This window comes from Xenopus laevis, chromosome 2L (genome assembly GCF_017654675.1).
Source record: "Xenopus laevis strain J_2021 chromosome 2L, Xenopus_laevis_v10.1, whole genome shotgun sequence".
NCBI classification, from domain to species: Eukaryota; Metazoa; Chordata; class Amphibia; order Anura; family Pipidae; genus Xenopus; species Xenopus laevis.
Window position 1 is genome coordinate 122,479,688 of NC_054373.1, and position 24,800 is coordinate 122,504,487.

Genomic DNA, 24,800 nt, shown 5'->3' on the forward strand with positions numbered 1-24,800 from the left:
AATGAAGCCATATTATATGGGTTATGTAAAGCCACTATATACTTAGGATATACTCACTTCACAGTTATGGAGGGGTGGTGTTCATTATAACAGCATTCAGGAAATGCAACATTAAAATTGGCATTACAGTGTATAGTTGGCTGAGAGTAAAGGGGATATGAGTATAAAAGTGCTTAGCATTCAACATGGTCATGGAACTGCTAGCTTACTTATATCGTTATATTTAGCAATAAGAGGAACATTATATATGTATATTCAATGTAACATGTGCATCAGAGCGTTCTACTGAAGAGTATGATATGCTCAGTAATTTAACATGGGAAGCAGGTATCTTGATAATAAATGCAGGTGGTGCTATAGTCCTTGACCTCTTTGTAATCATATATTAAAGAGCCATTGAGAGTCTGCACAATGTTGCCTCGTTAACAGATCACACTGTACTATAAGATGTCCATTGTAACATGCTCATAAGAAGGCCCATATAATGGAAGACTAGCTCTAGTGTGTGCAGTTACTGTACCATGAGAGGGAGGCTGCATGTCACATTGTAAGTGAGATGGTAAGTGGTGCATGAGTATTTGAATTATGCAGAAATGTTCTCCGCACTGCCTTTATTCACTGTGAATGCATCAAATCCTCTTCTCGGTTACCGCTATCCCAGCTTCATTCAATCAATTCATATAGTAAGAGGAGAGCACTCCAAAGTAGCAAATGCTGTGATTGTGTTTATTTAAAGACTACTACACAACATGTTTCGTCAAGTCAAGTGTACACTTGAAAAAGGGTATATAAGACCCGAAACATGTCGTGTTCGAATGACTTCGAATGTCGAAATAGCCTATTCGATGGTCGATTTTCGAAGTTTTTTTCACTTCGAAATTCGACCCTTGATAAATCTGCCCCCAAATGTCCAATTGCCTTTGACTTCTACTACATACTGTATATAATGACCTGATAAATGATAATCTTCATAGACTTAGGTGGCCAGAAGTTTAAAACAATACTGATCTATCTGGATGACATTATCAGTTGCTCTATGGAAACAACCACAACTGAAGCATGTTTTATCAACTAAAGAAGGGGTGACTGTTCTCATTTTTGCTTATAAAGATAATAGGGACATATTCTGCATACCAGTGGTAGAGCTATTGCTTACCCCAGCCAGAGTTTTAGTCCCTTTGAGTACAACCCAATTATTACAGTTAATTCAAACTAGATCTACTTGCCCTAGTCTCAACATGATGATCATTTAAAGCCACAAACAACAACTCACTTGTCTAGCTAAATACAGATAAAAGTTGAGAGCATTGAAACAGCCATGTTTTGCCAGGATTGCAAGGTTTCATTTCGTAATTAGGTACCAAGCAGGCAAATCTCTGTCCTACACTTGCCATGATCTGTTGTAAGGAGAAAGGGGTGAGGAGAATGATTGTGACAGAGAGAGGTTCCATATTCAGAAAATGCCACTGAACTGCATCCCAGAGACACATGTAGACCACAACATCGTGCAGGGGTTGTGTTTCTTATTAAAAATTAAAGACCCTTATTGCAAGATATTCTGACCCCAAAATACAGAAACACAGTGAGGCAATGGACTTCATCAACACAACAGTGGCATCGTAAGAATCTGGTACCTAAGGACCATTTATATACACATGTGTTAAAGTACGGATATATACACATTCACAAGCCATCTACAGTTTCATTGCAATTTTATAGTGGAGACATTTTAAGGAAATCCTAGTACAAGGCAAATGTAAATGTGGAAAAAATCTTTGTTTAATTGTTTTGCCAAATAGATTTGATTTTGTCCAAGCATTGAAAAAATTCTGAACATTTCTACTGGAAATAATGAAATTGCCACGGACTATGACACCTTTCCACCTTTAAAAACAGCACATCAATTTCAGATGTTTCCAACTCTGCTTAAGCATGAAATCCTTGACAGAAACACTTATGAATGCTACCAGATGCTCTTTCATACAGGACCTGTAATTTAGCCACAGTTTGCCCTTTATGCTTTTAGACTGGTTGCTTTTGAACCATAAAGGGCAAGAGCTGCAAGATTTGTTAAGAGCTGAATTTAATACACTAATATATGCTATTCATTTTGCAGTAAATTAAAGTAGTTATGGGATTATATTATAAGAAATATACATATATTTCTGGTTATTAAAAAAGCTCCAAATAATAAATTTCTATTTTTAAAAAAAATATTTTCTTGTTCATTGTAATAATAAAACAGTGCCTTGTACTTAGTCCTACCTAAGCTGCATGAATCCATATTGGTGGCAACATAATCCTATTGGGCTTATTAAATGTTTACATTTTTAAGTAGACTTAAAATATGGAGATCCAAATTACAGAAATATCCCTTATCCAGAAAACCCCAGATCCCATATATCAGTGATATAGCAGTTGTCTCAGGTGTAGGTAATATTTATATAGAATGGAGAGAAGATAGCACACTCCAAAATTTGATAACAAATAATTGATTTCGAAAAATGTTTCAAGCACTTATTGTGCTCTACCTCAAGGTTTTTCTAGTATATATACAATTTGTCAGTAATCCTTTAAATATACTATACATAACAATTTCAAATAATAAAATGGTGCATATGGAATCAATTCATTTAACCATCAGGGGCTCAGAGTGTCAAAACTATGTATCCATTTCAGTTCAATTATGGAGATCACCTCCCCTTACTTGATGTGTTCAAGGAAATGGGAAGCCACTGGTGTATCACCTTTGTTGGAATTCTATTCCTATTTGGGTTTATTTGCACTTTGACAATGTTAAATTATTCAGCCTATTTATAGCTTTTATTTTGATTTGGACCCTATGACTATCTTCGACTGTATGAATACAACATGTGGACTGCACCACATGTAATATATTAAAGGGGATGTAAAGGCAAAAAAATAAAATCCTATTTTTACTTTCTTTAATGAAAAAGAAATCTATCTCCTATATACTTTAATTAAAAAATGTCTACTGTTTGTATAATAAACCTGACTGTATGCAGTAAAATTCCCCCTTCGTTTAACTTGCTCTGACAGCTGCAGATAGGAAACTTCAGACAGTCCCTAACTGCTCTGCAGGGAAATGATCATACCTTACCTTACTTCCCAGAACTTGAGCAGTTGTTTGATTTCATGTAGAGCAGCCAGCGACTGTGTAGAGATTTGTATCCACAGACCCAGTGCAGTCTGTATATTCTGATTATTATTTAGTCTTGCTGTATTGGCTCCTATAGCAGATACAGTATTACTTTACTTGACTTGTGCTGTTTTGATTGTTTCGATCCCTAAGCTTAAACTCCCAACTGAAGCCCAGACCACACTGAGCATGTGCGTAGTCTTGGTATTGCAAAGATGTTTAACAAAGTTACAAGATGACAGCCCCCTGTGCCAACTTTGAAAGCATGAATCATTTATCTTATTAGGCTTCTGGTGCAGTAAGTTCACGTTTATATTTAGTATACAAAATACAGCATTTCTAACATTATTCTATTTTAGATTTAATTTGCCCTTTAAGAAGGGGAAAGCTTTTGTTTTTGCACGTTGCATGCAGCCCCATTGTCAGTAGCTCTGGACACAAGTTCTCCCCCCCCATAAAAACATCACTTTCTGCACTTGGCAACACTGTATTCATAAGGGGCAGGCAGGGGGAGGCACTAGTGAGGTATTCAGGTGGAGCTCTTCCTACTGCCCTTGCTTCCCTTACAGCCAGCAACCTAACTGTATCCTACTTCCACATCCAGCAGTCTAAATATAGATGCGCCCCTGCTATGCACCCCTCCATGATGTCAGAGATGGGGGAAGGGGCGGACGAGGGTAGATATACATCAATAGGAGGCACATAGGTGCCACAAATGCCCAGTAAACTATACTCTATAAACGGTGTTTGTTGATGCAATTTCTGTCTGTAATTTCTTGTACATTATAATAAATAAAATAACCCCAGTTGTAAAATATGAGGATGCTATAAGTCACCTTGGAGTTCCATGGCCTTTTTATATGGTCATAAAACTCCTTGGTCACTTATAATTTCCTTATATTATACAATAGGGCACATTGCTGGAAGGGTGAAACAGAGGGATTAGTAAAGATGACTGATGTAAACATATATGAGCTGGTTATTGAATGAGAAAATGATTGGCTTATTCAGCTATCAATGTTTTGCTTTCAATCAGCCTAACGATCTTTTTCAGCTCTCAGGCCAACTATTAGATCACACAGAGGGCATGAGCAGGGGGATCAGCAACTGAATGAATGCAAAGGCCAGTTTCCACCTGGCCCAATTAATAACTGAATGAATGTGTATGGATATGAATCAGGAAGCAATCATTTTAGTCTCATGGTGCAGTCATCATGTTTGATTAATGATAGTTGCATTGACCAATATATACACATATGCAGACACCTTAATCGATTATCTACATGTAAAATGCTGCATAGATATAATACTTCAAAAGGAAGTACCTCAGCAATGTCCAGAAGTACGAATAATTTATATGTGCCAGTGTTAACATTAGAGCAAAGCTTGCAAGTGGATACCAGCTAGAAACTGAAATAATCTCAAATACTATGTCTTTGTATACTGTATACTGTCATAGTATATTAAAAAGACCTGTCAATAAATCTTAAGGCTAATGCAATGTGTGTGCAAAAATGTACCGTGAAGGACAAATTTTAACTGCTCAAGAACTGGCCTGGCTGAATAAATGAAAGTTAGAGGATGTACCTTCTTTGTCGTTATGGTGAATGATTGCATCTTGTATTTTCTCAGACAATGGAAAGTGCACTTTGTAATTCTTTCGTTGCTTGCTTCTTCTTTTGTATCCATCTTGTTTTTGTAGAGCCTTTTCTCGCTCATAATATGCCTTAATTTGATCACAACGCATCCGCCTTACCAGTCGCTGACGCTGCCCCAAAGGAAGGGACTCCAGCAAACACTGGTCAATTTCCATGTCATGTGATCGGAAAACATTACAAAGCTGAAAGCAGCCTAAAACAAGAGATCAGAAACAAGTGATAAAAACTAAAATGAAACTGTTGATTATATAATAGATTCAAGTAGATTAACATTTTCTATGTTCAAGGCAAAAGGTTGACTTAATTCAACTGATGTGTACAGTAAAACCTATTGGGGTAGCTTTTTTTTTTTTTACTATATAATGGTCTAGGCAATTGTGGTGGACAGTTTTGGTGCTTCAGATGCCCAAAAAGATGACTTGTACAAAGAAATGTATTTACTGTGTGAATGAATATAGCACTTCTATTGTGTTGATTTATTTTACCCGATTGCTTTTTACACTTACTTCATGCAAAGCCACACTAATATCGTTCTGCAGTTCAAGTTTTAGAAGAGGAAAGGCTGCTAGTCAGATTCTCCCTCCAAATGATGGGGCATATTTATCAGTGATTGAAATTCCGCCACTCTTTATTCACTTGTATGTTATGGGTGTATAAACTTGTTAGTCTTAATGCGGTCTACCCACACATGGATCTATCCTTTATTTGCTTACTTCCTGCTAAATTGCATGGCCCTTGGCACCTACAAGTGATATCTGATTGAGCATTTTGTAAGATCATACTGTGGTTAAATCCCCAAAAACAAAAATAGGGTTATAAATGATTCTCATCAGCACATGTATAGGGTGATCAATAGGAATAGGAAGAGGAATGTCCCAATTTTGCAGTGGTCAAATTGATTTTGTGACAAGCTCCAATAAACCATAATCCAAGTGGCACTGACATAAACAGCAATGTGCAGTAGTTTTGATGCTTTATGTTCAGATCTCAGCAGATGATTCAGGGGAAACCCCCCTACCCTGCTAAAAAGTGCTCTTGAAGATGGAGGGTTTCCCTGAAAAGTCTGCTGAGATCTGAATAAAAAGCATCAGAACCACTGCATGTTGTTGTTTATGTCAGTGCCACTTGGATTATGGTTATTGGAGTTAGACATTCATTCTATGATCAGCAGGAGCATATATATATATATATATATATATATATATATATATATATATATATATATATCATGAGTTTCACAAAAAACCTTGCAGTGCGGGTCCATTTATCATGATGTATCATTAATCTTTTGACCAACGCACCCACTTTCATTTAATCCGGTAAGAGTGGGTTCACCTATATGGACATGAGCTGCAGAATTCAGATTCTGCTCAGCAACTGTTCTTCTGCACAGCCAAGGGAATTTAGATTTACATTTGATAAGATTACATCTTGGCAATAAGCAATAACTATATAAAATCATGGTGCCTGCAAACTGATGATAAGGTCTTGATATAATAAGATTTCATAAAGGTGATAAGATATTTGTGGTTAGCTTAAAAAATATTGTAAAAATATATTATATCTCCCCCATCCCAAACATATATAAAGAAGCAGCTCAGTTTTGTGTCTATAGAACAATTATATTGGGATCTATAAGCTAACAAAACCCATTTATTAGTAATAGGCATATACAGGCAGTGAATGTACATCATAATTATAAATAAATATATACTTTATATATTTTTTCAATACTGCTTTATATCCCCTATAGTGGTATATTGTTTGTCTTTATCTGTTTTAAATGAAAGTGATCATCTGTTGGTCTACAAATTCTTTATATTCATTACTTTAATTTTTCCCATGGCAAGTTCTGTAGAGATGATATTTCCACACAGTTACAGCTGGAGAAGTGTTTACCTCCTGGTGCATATGTTTTCTTTTATATTACTTGATAGTGCTGTAACACCTTTTTCCTTAAGATCTGTTTTTTTTCTATGTACCAGCCTCTCACAGAGAATTTCATCAATGACACAGGATAAGACACATCCCATTTGATTAGTCCAAGTGAAAACACCATTTTTATCAACTTGTTTTGCTGTAAGGCGCCATTGGCTACTCTGTAAGCAATGTGTGTACATCTTTTTGTTAATAACAGAATAAAGGTTATACAATGACCTGCCTAAAGTCATAAGTATTAACAAAATGGCCTGAAGCAACAAAATAATTTTGCATTTGAGGCGGTCAGGTACGGACCTTAGCCCGGATGAAATGCAGCATGAATAGAGATCATGTGTGGTATCCTTAAAGGAGAACTAAACCCTAAAAATAAATAGGGCTAAAAATGCCATGTTTTATATACTGAATTTATTGCTCCAGCCGAAAGTTTCAGCTTCTCAATAGCAGCAATGATCCAGGATTTCACTTGTCACAGGGAGTCACCATCTTGGAAAGTGTCTGCAACACTCACATAGGGTCAGACTGGGGGGCTTGGGGCCCACTGGACTGGGGGGCTTGGGGCCCACCGGGGATGCTGCCCCAGGGCCCCTCTCCACCCCGCCGCTCCGGCGCGATTCATTTGTTCGTGTGGAGCCGGATATGTGCACATGCACGCGGCGCAAACAATGAAACATTGCAGAAAACCCGCTTACAATGGAACTCACTCCATTGTGCTCATCGCCTCTGAAAGTTTCTAATGAGCTGGGAAGGCTTGGCCTGCTCTGTGCAATAGTGTCTGCTCCTGGCCCAGCGCCTCTCTGCTTTCCTCTTCCCCCGCCTTTTCCACTCACTCTCTGCTTCTTTTTAATCAAGCACGCATGCGCAAGATTATCAGCGGCGCCAGCATTAAGAAGTGGATCTGGGCCGGCGGGGCCCAGTCCAACACTGCACTCACATGCTCAGTGGGCTCTGAACAGCTGAGCTTAGGGTCTGTCGCAAATTATCAAGCAGAAAATGAGGTTGGCCTGTAATATAAACGAATGCTACGGATTATTAAATTCTGATGCTAGTTGCACTGGTTTCTGTGCTGACATGCAGTAAATATCTGTATTAATTACTAATCAGCCTTATATTGTACATTTATATTCTATGTATACTATATATTTTGAATCGGTCCCTAAGCTCAGTATGTGACAGCAGCACAGAGCCTGTACAGTGAATCGACAGAAAAGAAGATGGGGAGCTACTGGGCATCTTTGGAGACAAAGATTTTTACTGCTAAAGGGCTGTGGTTGCCTTGGGCTGGTACAGAAGCCCAAAACATAATGTACAACATTTCTAGCTACTTCTTTAGTTTTTCCTTGTCCTTTAAGCCAACAAATGATTTCAGCAAACTGTACAGATTATATTTGGTACAAATTATTATTTCTAAGAGAGGTACCACCTGTAACCAAAATACAGGGCATGTAAAATAAGCGAGAGGACATGGATCTATAAAAACTTAGCACATTTGTAAATCCAATACTATTCAAGTAAGTGGGAGGATGCTCTGTGAGGGGCACATGAAGTAAAGACAGCAAAGTCAGGAATCCATTACTGGACTCTCTATGACAAAAATAACTGTTTAAGCAAGTTATTAAGGTCTCAGCCTTGAGTAACCTTCATTCAAACAATAAGAGAACAGAACAGGAGAAATACATTACATACAACCCCAATGAATCTTTCACCAATGTGTTCAAGAAAGGTTTTTAAAAATACAATTGTGTGTAGTGTTTATCTATCTTTAAATCTATATTTCTATAATATGTCTAGCTATCATCTATATATTTATGATCTATATTTATATTGGCACTATATGTTTTTGTTATATGTTTGTTTTATAATGATGCATACATTTTAGTTTTCATAAAATTCTTTCCTATACTCATTTTTCATCATCAGAGTTTATATAAAACCAAGCACACCAAAAAAACTCATATTAGAATTGAAATGGCACTTCTAAATGTTCAATATGCTCATATCTGTTACACTTGTTAAATTCTCCAGTTCAACCACTAAAAGATTGTGTAAAGCTTACGCATCTTACTATTAATAAAATGACACTTAATGCTTGCTAAATGAAAATAATCCCTGCAGGCATGTCAGGTAGGTGTAAGACTATCCTTTTTACAATAACCTGAATCATCAACATCACTGTTTTTGCATAATATGCTGAGTAGCACACAAAATCACATCTCTAGACAAAGAGAGGAATGCAATACTATGCTCTGCAATAACACAAAATATCATAGACACGTGAGGATCAGTTTAACCTTTGATTGCCTAAGCTTTGACCTCTCAAACCCTACTAGTCTTTTGTCCAAATGACCAACTATGAATTACAGTAAGGCTAATAAAGTGAAGAAGAAACCTTTCATATTTTACTATAGCAGTTCATGAAACTAGAGAGTCTCAATTACTATCACAGGGTTCCCAAGTTGAGTATGTTGTCACTGTAGAGTAGTAACTTAATGGAGCAAACTAAAATGAATTAACTTCTGTGTTGTAAACATATGGGAATCCCTTGAAATTAGAGTTGACTTGGGTTTACAATAAGGGAAAAATTAGGAACTCTTCCCATCAAGAAATATTACAGATAGATATGGGTTTCAGGAAAATCTTGGGTGTTGTTGTGGAAAATTGGAAATACAAAGTTATTAAATGACAGCATCATGCTCACCTATTTGTTGTTTTGGAGCCAAAAAGAAAAATTCCTACTTTCTGAGGCAAAATTACAATTGCTTTAAATTTTATTTGTGCAATTCTCTGTTTTTTTCTTTATCATTCTATCAAGCAGAAAGTAAACTGGAGTTAAGCAAAGTCATGTCTATTCTTGCTGGGTGATCATCAGCTTTTAAGGGGAGTATTTACTAAAGCTGGCATTTATCTGATTTTTTTATTACAACAAAGTTGGCCTAACTCCCTTATTAATAATTCTTCTAGAAAAAAAAAATCACAAATTTATGCATCAATTTGTATCGTGCAATTTTTTCGATACTCCAAAAACATGACTTTATTATATAGTCATAAAAACCAATAAGAAGCAGGCACTCAATGAAAGCAAACGTCCACCAGGCAAATAGTTCAAAGTGAAGAGAGTTTATTGTGTCCACAGCCTTACGCGTTTTGTGTCATAAACACTCAATCATAGCCTATATGGTGAGTAATCACTTTACTTTTGGAGACCCTAATATCACAGATCTATCATTTTTATTATATAGACACTCCAAAAACTCGAATTGTTGCATGACAACTCAATTTTTAAGATTATCATATGAAAACCCATTTTGATCATGATGTCAAGAAACATCTTCAGGAACATCTGCCATTGGCTTTTACATGACCTGGTTAGGTTTTAGCAGGAGTATTTTTGGATTTGGATTTTTAGCAGCTTTTGGGTATAATATATATAATATAATAAAAAAAAAAATTTTCTCGAAAACTTTGATATTTCCCCTTTAAAAACTCGACCAGAAAAATATGAGGTTTAATAAATAGGCCCCTAACTTAAAAACAAGAGTTGTTTCTTGTAATAAACAAGTTTTAAAAAATAATTAAAGTAGATGATATAAGGAAGGTCATGTAATGTCTTTAGAGCACAGAAGTTTGATGTTCCTAAACAGGAGTTATTGTTGCCTTATTTGTAAGTAGTTGAAAAGACCTGTAGTATCTAATAACCCCACTACAGCCACAAAGGATATCTCTAAAGTATTCAGATTCTAAATCTAAGATCTAGCACCATGCTTAAATGCTTGAAAAGATCTAAATGCCCAACAATTAGTTGTAGCACTAAGATGGCAAAATAAATCAACTACTCTAGAATAGAATAGAAATCAGTAATTGTAACTATCACAAAACTTTGCCCATAGGCAATTATACCTTTATGTTCGGCTTTTCCTTCCATGTCCCGTCCAGCCGTTAATAGTGCAACTACAAGATTCTTAAGGAAGGACCAAGCCCAAGCAGCAATTTACTGCAAAGTGCTTTTATTCAGACAATATGTTTCGGTGTAGAACCCTTTTTCAAGTTGAAAAAGGGTTCTACACCCAAAACATGTCTTGTGAATAAAAGCACTTTGCAGTAAATGGGCTTGGGCTTGGTCCTTCCTTAAGAATGTTGATGTTTCATATATGGTTGCTTTGCCCAGAACTGAGTACCATCTAGCAAGATGTGTTTTTCTTACTTATCTCTTAACTCCCAGTACAATTCTTTACCACTCCTACTTTAGCGCTTCTTAGTTTGAGCGTAGAAAAGTACTGCCCAGTTTACTATAGAAAAACATTGGAAATCAATAAATACCCCTCTGATTTCTGAAGTAATAGAGTACATGGCCAGGCACTTAAACAGGTATTATTTCAGAAAACATTAGGTATAATTAGCAAATTGTTTATGAACTTCCAAGGAATAATAACTTGGTCACACTTCTGCGAAAAACAATGCTTGAATGCAAAATGCATAACATACTTCTACCTATTCTATGTATATGTTAAACTATATTCTATGTAATTGTTAAACTCCCTCAACTATGTGTTAACTGTGATTCCATCCATCATGTGGATTCTTAAAAGGGATTCTTGGCACAACTGACTGTAAGATTGACACAACACAGGACTTAGCAGATAAAGACAAAGTTTATTTATATTTAGTGCATACGAACCAATGTTTCAGCACCACTTGTGAGCCTTTGTCAGAGTTACAATGTTACAGAGCGCACAGCCATTTAAACCACAAAAAAATGAACACCTAAATTGGCCCCAAAATTAGGTCACACTTTCCATGACATGTCTTCTCCCCATCAGTGCAAACCTTAATCCCTGGAAATACACAAATATTATTTAAAATAGAATAGATGTTTGATGCAAACCCGAATCCCTGACAATACAAAGACACTACTCAAAATAACAACTGGTGTGGTTTGTCTAAACAGTGTAATACCTGTGAAAGAATATATAACGATGGGTGAATCTGTCATTAAAGTTAGGTAAAAAGATAATTGTGTTCAACAGTATACAGTATATAGCAGAATAGCCCCATTATCCAGAAACCACAGGTCTCAAACATTCTGGACAAAAGATCACATACACACATTATTGAATGCCCCAGAACCAACCCTCTACTCCCAATTATCAGATGATTGGGAATAGCAGCAAAAGCCAAAGCAAGCCTATTCCTCCCTTAATGAATGGAATCTACTGACTATACACACTGCACTAATCAACAATGCTTGCTAATTAATGATGGGCGAATTTATTCGCCAGGCGCAAATTTGCTGCAAATTCCCGCAATTCGCTGCCAGCGAATAAATTTGCGAAACCGCCGCGAAAATTTGCCAGTGTTTTTTGTGGACCCTGGCCCAATTTCACCATAAAACAGATGCCAGCCTAAAAAAAAACAGACGCTGGCGTAAAAAACGGATGCCAGCATCAAAAAAATTTTCGCTGTTTTTCGCTGTTTAGCAAAATTCGCTAATTTTTCGGTGCAGCGAAATGCCCCAAATTCGCCCATCACTATTGCTAATATGTGATACATTTTAAAATAGATTAATTCATATCTTTGGAAGATACTGTCCTTGAAAACCGAGATAATTAGTTGTTTTCTTTAATTGTATGTCATTGTGGTACACTGAATTTTTTTCTACTTATTGAACGCAGTTGCCCTACATACTGAACAATTACAGGGTATAATTGTATTTGAAATGTTAGAGGGGAAGTGATCATGGGGATAAGAGGCTTACATTTTATAATGAGCTATTTTAATTGTCATAAAAATGGAAATGTGTTAGTTATTTCTTCATTAAAACCTATTCAAATCGATAGCTTAAGTCCATGTTACATACATTCATATGTCACATACTGTAGTATTCGGTAACATAAATATTTTGAATTCAAAACTAACATGTTTACTTTTTTTTTATTTCTATCCAGTAGAATTAGAGTAGCCTCAGTGGCAGCTTCCTTTTGAGGGTTTAGATCCTACCATGAAATGTGGCATCTGTGACATACTGAATTAATTGCACGGCTAAACAGATTCATGTTTCATTAGTAAGCTTAGTGGATAAAGGTTTATATTGCCATGTTTTTCATACAGAGTAACTGCTTATTATCCAAGATCAGTAGGAGATAATATTACACAGTCACATAATTACTAAGTAGATGAGTTTGAAAAAATGTATCCATCAAGTTCAACCTTTTTGTCTACCTAAACCCTGCGTAACTGCTAATTGATTCAGAGGAAGGAGAAACTTCCCTAAATTTGAGACTTCTCTACTTTGCCTCAGAAACAGAAAATATTCAGTAGTACTAGTCCCTCAAACAACTTTGTACTAAAAATACATTTTAGTAACTATGTATTTTCTGACTTTTTAAAAGCCATCCAACCCCTTCTTAAAGATGTCTAATGTAGCTGCCATGACAACCGATTCAAGGAGAGAATTCCACAACTTCGCAGTTCTTGCTGTAAAGAAAAACCCTTTAAGCATCTTAAAGTAATACTGACACTAAAAAAACAACTAAAATATTAATAAAATTGAAATTCCTAAGTATTTTACCAACCTGACTGCCCATTTTCAACAAAAAATCTACTACTGCAGCACAAATATGGCAGCCCTCTAAAAGAAGAACATAAGGGGGCAGATAGGTAATATCAAAGGATTAGGCATTACTTTAAAGCAAAATTGTAAATCACATACAAAGACAATGTTATAATAGATGTAAAAACAATCCCTTTAATTTCTAGTGTCGCTTTAAGAAACATTCTTTCATCTTTTCTGAATGGATGCCCTTTTGTTCTGTGGAACGATCTACTGGTGAATTATCATCAAATAGTTTATTTCAGTTATCTTACCCCTCCCATTAAGCTCCTCTTCTCAAGTGTAAACAAAACCAGCTTGCCCAAGCTTTCAAAATAATCAAGTCATTGCAACATTTTTATCAGCTTAATCACTCTTCTTTAGATTCTCTCTGTATCAATATTTTAGACCGAACATTGCTAGTGCTTTGTAATGGGGACGAATAACCTTCTTCCCCTGTGTTATTTAATACCCCTTGTAATACAGCAAAATAACATGCTGGCCCTTTTTGCTCCTGACTGGCATTGCTTGCTTGCTACAATCAACATTGTACCTCACCTGACACTTTGCTGTCTACACTCTCATGCAAATATGACACATTCTGGCTATAATATTTGACCTGCATTGTTTTAAGCCATCAGCAAATACAGATATATAGTATTGCTTACAATGTCACCACCCAAGTGACTAATGAAAAATTCAGTACAGATCCCCATGTCACCCCACTAAGAACACTTCTTATCTTAGTAAAGAATGTACTATTAACCACCACCTGTACATGATCTTTTAGACAGTTTTCAGTAGGTGCAAACATCATTATCAATTACAAAAGACTTTGCGTAAAAAGCAAATGTTAATGCAGAAATGTATCAAAAGCTTTGTTAAAATCCAACTAGATCACATTACTGTTATTCAGTTAAGTTCGGTTGAAAAAAGTCCAAAGTCCATCAAGTTCAACCCCTCCAAATGAAACGCAGTGCACATACCTACACATACACACACTGAAACTATATATACCAATATCTATATTAATTGTAGATTTAAGTATCACAAGCAAATGATATTATGCTTGTCCAATAAATCATGCAAGTCCCTCTTAAAAGCATTCACAGAATCATCCATCACAACTGTAACCCCATTATCCAAATTCCTACCTACTACATCATAAAAAGCAATTACATTTTTCATAAAGGCATGTTGATTACTACCTAAAATACCATTCTACACAATATACTGTTCAATTTAGCTTAAGCATTTAAGTACCATATCCTGTGTCAGCCACTTCCAACTTTTGAACTGAGCCATGTTTACCTTTAGTGTTAGTCTTGTAACTCTGACCCATCCTTTTTATACTTTGAGTAAATTAATTGAATAAGCACATTTGTTTTTTGGGTTTTTAAAGAGATACTGACATCAGAAAATAACATAAATAACCTGACCATAAACAGGTTTAGTTACTGTTGACCCAGATGGCAGCCTTTGGACCATAAATGACTCCAAAGCAATGAATCAACCCATGGAACCATGAAGTCCTCTGCCAATTGGTTTAGTTTAGCATGTTTGGAGAGGTTACAGTAATGCCCAGCGAGGGACCAGCATGATCTGTTGCCTTGATTTGCACCAGTCCCAAGTGCTGCTTGTATCCTTGCCAAAGCTGGCTATGTATCCCTTAGTTCTTGCAAAAGCCTGTTGTTCTGGTTTCAACCTTTATCTGTTTTGTTTCCATGATCCTTGCTACCCGCCTTGACCTTTTGACCTGTTCTGTAACTTTAGTTTTGCCTCATCTTTTGCCTCATCTCTGTCTGTACATCTCTTATTTCTGAAGAAAGTAGGTTCCCTGCCAGCCCTGATGCAAAAGGTTCTGGGGCCCCAAAAGGGTGTTGGTAAAGACTAATGTTGGCAAAGGTTCTCCTGATTTACAGAAGAGTAGACTGCTCCAGCTGTCTATACTGGGTGCTGTTGCAATATATTGTTTTATTGGCTGAGAAAGCTCAGTCTCCATGGGACCCAAATGATTCAATGTAAATCTCTAGACCAAACGTGTATTTGTAAAATGTTATTAATTTGTGTAATACTTTTTATATTTTCTTACTGGTTACATTAGTGGTATCCGTCCTGTACCCCACTGACTTACAGCTCCTTCCATCTTTGTCTAAAAGCTGGCCCATGAATTCCTGCATGACACTTTGCACCTGTCTCCAGCACAACATCAACAATATAGACTAAAGTCAGTCACCATTCTGCCTCTTTAGAACACATTGCTGTGAAATTGTTCAAGATATTAAGCAAAATCTAAAAGATTGAAGCCATTCAACCTTATACAACCAATGCATTTTTCAGATGAACTTGAGGGAGTCATACATTTATGCATAAGGTACATGATCTAATATTAATAAAACAAATCTATAGTATAGGATTTTAAGAAGACACTAAGGAGAAAAAGAGCAAGACACCTTACTAAAAATGAGCCTGCCAACAAACTTACCCTCCATTAAATATTAATAGTAAAAAAATAATATTTGCATATTTCCAGATTACTGACTATCAATTGATGTATAATTATACCAATATAAAAACAATTATTAAATATAACTATAAACCCTGCAAATTTGTTGCATGTTGAATTTAATGTATCATGTTAATCTTAAGGGAATATGTACATGGGACAATTTTGGGAGCTTTTGCATATTTTGTTATAGCTTAGGAGATATCAACAAATTAAGTAATATTGTCCTCCAATGCCCATAATGGCACTTTTGCAAGTCATTGTCTGACACTTTGAAATGCAGACTGACACATATTTATTTAACTAATCTTGTTTAGGTTGAAAAATAGAGTTTGGAGTTTGAAAGGAAATTCAATTGAGAATATGATCTTGGTTTGAATCTGTAAGGCACAAAGTCAGGCAATGAGCAAATTGTAACTGGCCACATGGTGAAAATGTTCACTCAGAATAAGGATATAAATATCTACATGGCAGTCACATGAAGTGTTTCAAAGGTGCTTCTTTGCACAGCAAGACCAGAGTTAAATGTTCTTATATTTCGTTGTGGATTTAAATTCTCAGAAACCGAGATCAAAGCAGAGGGCAATAAAAGCTGCTATTTCTCAGATTTGATTGTGTTCAGTGCTGATCTCCATTCCTATAAGTACAAACCCATTGGGAAACTTGAGATCAGTTTGCTGAATTTCTGCACTGCATAGTAAATGTATTTTAAAAATGGCTAAGGACAGAAACAGCTTTCTTATTTCAATATAAATCACAGTCAAGGGGCATTGAAATGAGTGCCTTAATGCTTTATAATTGCAATGAAAATGCTTTTCAAATAAGCAAAGGTCTCTGTTGCTTATAAACAGCAAAGATGAATAGATTTGTATCATCTGCAGGTCAATTATAATTCAAGAATGTAGGGTGACAAGTTCATTTACATTCCACCGACTAGTAAAAAGCGCAGTTTATAATCAATACTGCTAAAATGGAGAAACACTTGCAAAAATATCAAAGGGTATTCTAAAAAATATTTTATTCTAATAAGTATGATATATAATTATATTATTATATTTTAATACAATATACTATTTATTGTATCAGTAAGTACATTCTCCTAGCTGTAGTATGTCTAGTCCACTGAATCCTATAACTGCTTCAGCTTACCACCACAAATTCTCCCCTGTAACAACCATTTCACATGCTTCCAAATATATCACATTTACAGTTGCTGCCTTAGGTTAATGTCACACTAGATTATATTTCACTACCCACAACCTTTCTCTAGAAAAATAGCGGGGACAAAAATGTGTCTGAGAGTCTTCAATCAAAAGCCATTGTGAACCATGGGAATTGCCTCAACTGGCACACCTGCACAATTGCTGCCTGATACTATATTGATGAGGGCAATTCACTTCACTGAGCACTGATGACTGATGTGTTTTACCCAATCTAAGGCATACTTATTACTTCACTGGACAGTATTCAATCTGTATATACATTTAAGAGTATCATAGAGCATCTTAGATTCCAGTATCAGACCAAGTGGTTTCCTTCATGTATACTTTTGTAGTGAAATGCCGGTTAATAATTGTAAATTGTAATTCCTCCCTATTGCTAGCCAAAATAATATCACGATATATAGCATATGTATTCTCAAGCATTGTGCCTTTATTTTGTTTTTTTCACAAAACAAATAAAATAACAAGAACTAACACTGGAGTAAATAACTCATCTTGAAATTATTTTTTGTTATTAAGTAAACCGCAAAATCCAAAGATGATTTGCAATTAATTGTTTTTTTTCCCTCTGAATCTCTCAGACTTGAAATTACCTTAGGACTGAATAGCCTTAGCAACCAAGAAGCGGTAGGACTGCCAGATTGCAATGTGAATATTAGAGGGTATAACTCGAAGATAAGCCATAAAAGTATGGCTAACAGCAAAACTGTCTCTCAGTGAGGGGCCAGGGATTTTCTGTTGCAGGCTGGAAAGAAGCATAATAAAACTGGTAATGTTTCCAAAATGGAGACAAAGTGAAATGTTTTTAAGGTTAATTGCAAATGAAAAAGTATTAATTTAACCATTTCCCTGACAACAGCACTGTAGCCACTTCATCAGCAAGTATGATGACAGCCTGTCAGTGACAATAGAATGATCCATAGTTCATTGTTTAAGGGAAAAAAATGAGTGCCCTAAAATACTGGTAGAAATGTAAAAAGTTAAAGGGGACCTTTCACCCTAAGAAATAATTCCATTCCAAATCCTATTTTATAAAGTTAGTCAAGCAAAATAAACTTCTCTTACATTATACAAATTATTTCAGCTGCCATTTTGAAGACACTTTCATTAAAGGAAAACTATACCCTCAAATAATGTACCGGAGGTCTCTATAAAAATATATTGCATAAAAGTTGATATGTAAAACCCTGTTTCATCTAAATCATTTTCATAATAATATACTTTTTTAGTAGTATGTGTTCCTGGGAAATCCAAGATAGAAAATTGCCATTTTAAGAAGTTAGAGCTGGATTAATATTGATCAGGTGATCTCTGAGGCAGCACACCTCAGACCATCACAAAATGAGGACTCAAGGTAAAAGATATAAAAGGGCAATATTTACTAATATCTGTATTCCAGTTAGGTAAGATTCTTTAACAGGCAACATAATATGATATAAACTATCTGTTGCTTAAGTATTCATTTTGGGGGTATGGTATTCCTTTCAATTAAGCTTTGCATCATGCCAAAATCTTGTTTATACACCAGAATGGGGCACCTTATGCTCATACTCATGCGCTAGCTACACAATTAGATTGTTAGCCATAACCCCTATAAAATTGTCACACACCAGAACTTCAAATAAAGCCATGTATTTGAGTAAAGTCAGACTACATTCCTTTTGAATTATAATTAAATGTTTAATAAGCTGGAATATTACAATGCAAGTTTTACATAGGAATTTAATTTAAGAACTCCCCAACTAAACAGAAAACATTTTTTTGCAAGAATTATTTGCAGTGGAATGTGGAATCTAACAAATACTAAAAACAGATGTTTAGAGCACATTATAAAACTTGGTTGGGTGTATTCTGTGTTAATGAATCTTTAGAATGGTGCTTGATTAGTGATGATTCCTTGTACAACTTGCTTTTTCTGATTTTTTTTTGTTACAGTCTTGAAGTCTGTGTCTCTAAAGCTCATGGCTAAATGACTACGTACAGCATCTCAGAAAGAATCAATAACACATTGATATATGCAGGGCAGCCATCAGGGGGGGACAGTTATAGTTATAGTTATAGGGGGCCCGAGGGTAAGGGGGGCCCGGCCACGCCACGTTTACTTGATTAGCCGGACCCCCCATCTTTCTGAGAGCTGCTGACTTCGGGAAGGCATGGACATTTAATTTTCTAATAACGTGGGAGGGCCCCCTGGCCACCAATTATATTTTTCTCATGTGGGGTCCTAGCCACAAATATTTTTAAATGGGGCTCTGGCCACAAATGTTTTTTTATGGGGGGCCCTGACCACCAATATCTTTTTATTTTTTATTAACAAGTGGGAACCCTAGCCACCAATATTTTTTTTGTTTTTTTACTGTGTGGTGGGGGGCGGACCTGTGGGGAGGGTGGACCTGTAGGTGGGGCTTGCGGTGGGTTCAGCCCAGGGGGCCCAGGAAATTTTGTCGTATGGGGCCCTGCGATTTCTGATGGCGGTCCTGGATATACGTGTCCTCAAATACTGCTTCTTACAGTTTATAAACTATGAATTTTAAACAGACAAAACTGTCAATACTAGATTTTTTTATACTGAAGTATTTTTGAGACTGGAAAAATGTTGGAACATCAAGATCTGCTTCCAAGAAGATGAATGTATGACACTTGTGTAAGTCCATAACGCCCAACTACTTTTGGAAGAATCCTAGTGTTGATACATTTCCAGTATGTGTGTGTGTGTGTATATATCCTTGAAAAAGGCCGAAACGTTGGAACACAGACTTATACAAATAAATATTATTTGATTCACTTGAAAAAATAGAGTGTGGCTATAGGTGAAGACTGTATGTATGTATGTATGTATATATATATATATATATATATATATATATATATATATATATATATATATATATATATATATATATATATATATATATATATATATATATATATATATATATATATATATATATATATATAAAACAAGAAGACACAATGCAATATTTTGCAGATGTGCATCTGTGTTTCATTCACAGCAGGGTTTTCACAGCATAAGACAGTTTTCAAAGGTATCCTGTGAAAAGATATGCCTTCTCTCTACAATTTTTCCAGTCAAGTGCTGGATCCCTGTTCATAATCAATTTATATCATAGACAACCTAGTTTTTTTATTAAGGTACTGTGATTAATAATGCGCCTTGGAGCACCAGATCAGTGTTTGTTTCAATTGATCTGAAAAGTCGATTTCTTATTGGTGCGGGTTTCCTTAATTGAGAAGGATTTAGGGATTTTTGTAGATAACAGGTTGCCTACTTCTAGGCAGTGTCATTCTGTGGCTACTAAAGTACTGTGTTGCAGAAAAAAGGCAAAAACTCAAGGGATGAACATAAAATTTAGCTTTTAGTGTGTGGAGGGTTTGATATGAGTGTATGTATGTATATGCGCTGGGTTCATTTGGAGGGGTTGAACTTGACGGACTTTTGTATTTTTACAACCCAACTTAACTATGTAACTAATAGCATACTGGCACTAACTTGCACAATTGTCATGGCCTGTAGCATCAAGTTTTTTCACTAATTTTAAAACTTGTAATAGACTGTTCAAGTTAAGTTTGGAAATCAGTCATATTGTATGCTGACCAAATAGCAGGATTCAATACATTCACGGTTAGATGAAACACTTTCCAGGATTCCTTGTCGGTGCAAACTTCTTATAGTCATGTGACTCAGCATGAGCATTATAAAGAACCAGAAGTATCTCCAAATATTTATTGTGCGGAGTACAAAATCAATTGTTTCAGAGGCCTCCTGCCCCCTTCGTCAGTGATCTAATACACTGACCAGATAAATTTGAGGTTTAGTAAATAATTATTAGAATAAATAATAAATGTTTGAAAATATTGTTATTAAATGATAGTTCAATAACTCAGCCTTACCCTACATTTTGAGTTGAATCCCTGTTGAAAATAAAAGAAACAATCAACCAAAACGAACTTTAGCTTTTAATTAGGATGATAAACTTTCAGTTTACTCACTAGAAGGGTAGAAAAGATTTCTGGTATAATAAAAAAGGTGTAGGTATGAATTTCCTTTTATTTTCTCTGCTCGACAAGTAATAAAATATTCAAGAACAACTTTGCTAATGAATTTTTTATTTAAGCACAATTTACCCTCAGCATTGTAAGGCCTTCTTTACACTCATGATATCGAGATCCCTACAAACAATTTGTCGTTATCATTAATAAATAAAATAAGTAGCGATTGACCTAGGGACTCAGGAAAGATTTTTTTTTACAATAAAGAGCTAGAAATGATAACATGCACATGGCTGGAAAAAACATACCAATAGTTTAATATAAGCTTAAAAGGATGGATTTGCCATGTGTTGCTGTCATATACCTTGCAGCCTTATTTGTGGCCATGGCAGCATGCCCTCTTTGCAATTGATATATTTTCATGGACAACAAGAAACATATAGCACCACTCCATAAAATACTTTGTAATTAACTTCCCACCAAGTCATTCAATGACTACTATTTTAAATAAGAAAAAATAATATCCATTCACCCACTCCTTATGTAAAAAAAAATTATACTATGATGTATATTGGGTTTTGTGTTCATTTTAGCAGTATGTAAAGTATGTAAAACATAGACAGCCAATAGCACACCTCCATCATTCCCTGTTAACTCAAATGGGAAATGCTGAAAGCTGCAGCAAAGGAACTTTTCAGGCTGAAAGTGTTTTTGAGTGTGGGGCTGCAGAAGGAGTTTGGGTACCTTTTAGCCATATGAAATAGGCTAGGGTGAAAAATACCACATGTATCTATGAAGCTGTCAGATAAATGTATGTTTATACTTAAGAACCGCAAATATAAAAATTGAAATGTCAAATGGCATCCCTTTGAGCCATCCATTTAATCAGGATTGAAATTCCCGTTGATTGCCTTCCACAGCTTCTCTTCACTTGAACTGAGCACCTTCTAGCTGATGTACTTCAGTTGGCTAAAAGGCAGCCCTGATCATGTCCTGCAACCCCAATGACTTTACTGGAATAAGAAAAACTGCTTAAGTCTGCATTTCTGAGCATTTCCTATACAAGAGAACCCATGGGAGAAAATCACACACAAAAAAAAGCTTCTTGTTTGATATTGGCCTTAGGCAAAGCAAACTACTACAAAAAAAATGCTGAAAACATTATTAGAATGTTATATTAAGGCAGGCTTTTATAAAAAAAAGTGTGTGTGGTTGCACCTCTTAAAATTGCAGGTAAATTACTGCCATGCTTTTCTGGTTGTGTTTAGGTTGCACCAAATAGCATGTCAGATTGACTATCCTGCATGGTCTGTTTGTCTCCAATGTTAATAAATATGTCCCATAGTGTGCACCATGTAGGTGAAAATGTAACCTGTACCCTATGAGCCTCAACCACGTAATACGAAATACTGTAGGTTCCAATCCACTGGATTAGAATTAAAGTATGTATTAGTAAATTCACCTTTGGTTTAACTCATTCCTTAACAAACCTTATGATAGTAAAAATCAACCGTTAAAATGAAAGGCACATAATTAGAAATTTAAGACCCATTGCATCTTTTGAACATCACTGTGCCATCCTACTAAAAGTTTATTTTAAGGTAAAAAAACCCTATTAACGGATCAAAAATGATCTTCAATTAACAGGCATACATTGTTTTTCCTGAATTTTCTAAAGCAAGGCTGAATTGCTGGCCAAAAATACCCATAGGTTGTGCAGGCAGTGCGTGTTTTCTGTATGGGTGTCTGGAAGGTAAAAGCTTCTTTGCTGCACATGTTATTATGAGCAGATGGAAGAATGCAGTGGACAATAGGATCCAAGCACAGAACACAATTTGAGCAACAGTAGGTGATCCACCTGCTACCACAATACTGGGTAGTAAGCACACACTTCATAGGAGGCTATAATTAAATATACAAGCTATAGGTATTTTAGGATCCAAAGCTTGGCATAAGGTGACAATTATTAGTATTGCTTCAAGTTTTACAGTCAATAAGCCACCAAAATTGCCCTACGTTTTCATTTTAAGTACAAACTGATCTACAGATGTTTTGCATGCAGTACAATTAAGGTATTTTAGTGAAATCATATTATGTGATGTGATCTGATGTTCAAGACATACAGAATACAAGTATTAATGCTATTAGTTGTATAATCATGGGAGGGTGGACCCCACTGCTGTAGTGGGGTGCCAGGAGGAGAAGGGGCCAAGTGCTGACCACAATCAACCCTCCCCAGATGTATCGGTGCTTGGGGGTATTATGGGTTTTTGCCTTGGATTACCCACTTGAATATAATGTAGTCAGCCACTTACTACTATATACATGCCATAATATGTGCTTTACCATCACATCTATCCCATATTAATGTGGTCTGCTACCCTTTAGTCATGTATTTTCAATACCCCTTTCTCCCCTCTTTTTACAAATAACTGAAACTGTGTTCATATGCAAAAATTACAAGATGTTAATGCAATCAGAAGAAAACTTTAAAATGAAATTAAAAAAGATGCATTGGAGAGCTAAAGGTATCACCATTCTGTGAGCCGCAGGGGCTCTGCACATTATTCACATCATTCACCCCAGTCTTCGGTTTTGTTTTCAGCAAATATCTACCTGAATGATCATTTGCAGTGGGAGATTATTATGAATGACCTTGAAATCAGTAAATAAGGACAAACTGAGTCACATATTAATCACATTCCTAAAAGATAATTTGTTCAGTCATTTGCTTTATTGTTTCTGAATATATATCTGTATAGACATATATTTATATTGATTACACTGTTTTGTGTGCTGCCAACGTGCACGTATGTTAAGCAATGCTGGAGGCGACAATCAGATATGTATTTCAGTGACAAGCATCCATGCACACATGTTCCTTACTAGAGTAGATAGGCGCAGCACATTTTAGCATTGCACAAATATTCCATACACTGCAGTTACAGACAAAAAAAGCTCTTGCTCCTGAAAATCCAGCATTCAAGCTAAACAAGTTCCCATTACAATACAAGGGATGCTGAGAATCGAAAACATTCACTGAAAAAAAGGAAAAGACTTGGTACTTACAGCATTTGATAAAATGATAGTGAGACATTCTTTAACCTCAAAAGGAAGCTTTGGTACAGTGTTCTGCATTCTCCTCTGTTAGAACTCTTGTGTATAAATGTGCATTATTTAGATCCCTCTATCAGGTATCCGGTTCACCTTGCCATGCATAATTTAGTGCAGTTTACATGCCAGGATACTGAGGCTTTCAATTCATTTTCACCTTCTTGCTGAAGTTACCGGAGCCGTCTGTGTCTTGAACCATAGTCACTGCACGTGCTTCTGTAGTATATTTTAATATGCACAGCCCTTAATCCTACATCATTGGGAATAGATGTCTACAACTGGTGTGCATTCTGTCAGATCAGAGGTGCTTTGCTGCTGCCTCTGCTGCAGCACTGCGGTGTTCACAGTCTTGTCTGTTAATAGCTTAGCGATGGGGTTCGGATGGAAGCAAAGTAAGATTGGCTGCTTGATTGCATTAAGTTGCAGGGAAAGGGGGCGTGTGGAATCTAAACTGTAGACCTTATATTTTAGCCAAAAATGACTTGACTCCTGACTTCTTAATCAAGATTATTTTAACCGGCACCAGTTGTTCTGTGTCAAGACCATTTTTAGCAGCTGTTTAGGATATTCTCTGTCCATTTGTTTTCTCTGTGCGTGTGTGTGT

At 35.9% G+C, this 24,800-nt stretch overlaps 1 protein-coding gene across 1 annotated transcript in view; it reads right to left on the bottom strand.

The window, feature by feature from the left end:
• The window catches only part of myo16.L (myosin XVI L homeolog), a 156,092-nt gene extending 131,614 nt beyond the window's left edge, over nucleotides 1–24,478 (bottom strand). Inside the window, exons 1-2 of the mRNA XM_041582398.1 lie at nucleotides 24,152–24,478; nucleotides 4,748–5,011 (exon numbers count right to left, since the gene is read on the bottom strand). Coding sequence (XP_041438332.1) covers nucleotides 4,748–5,011; nucleotides 24,152–24,179 — 292 coding nt within the window. The 5' untranslated portion in view covers nucleotides 24,180–24,478. The remainder of the gene's footprint in view (nucleotides 1–4,747; nucleotides 5,012–24,151) is intronic.
• Nucleotides 24,479–24,800: the final 322 nt, after the last annotated feature.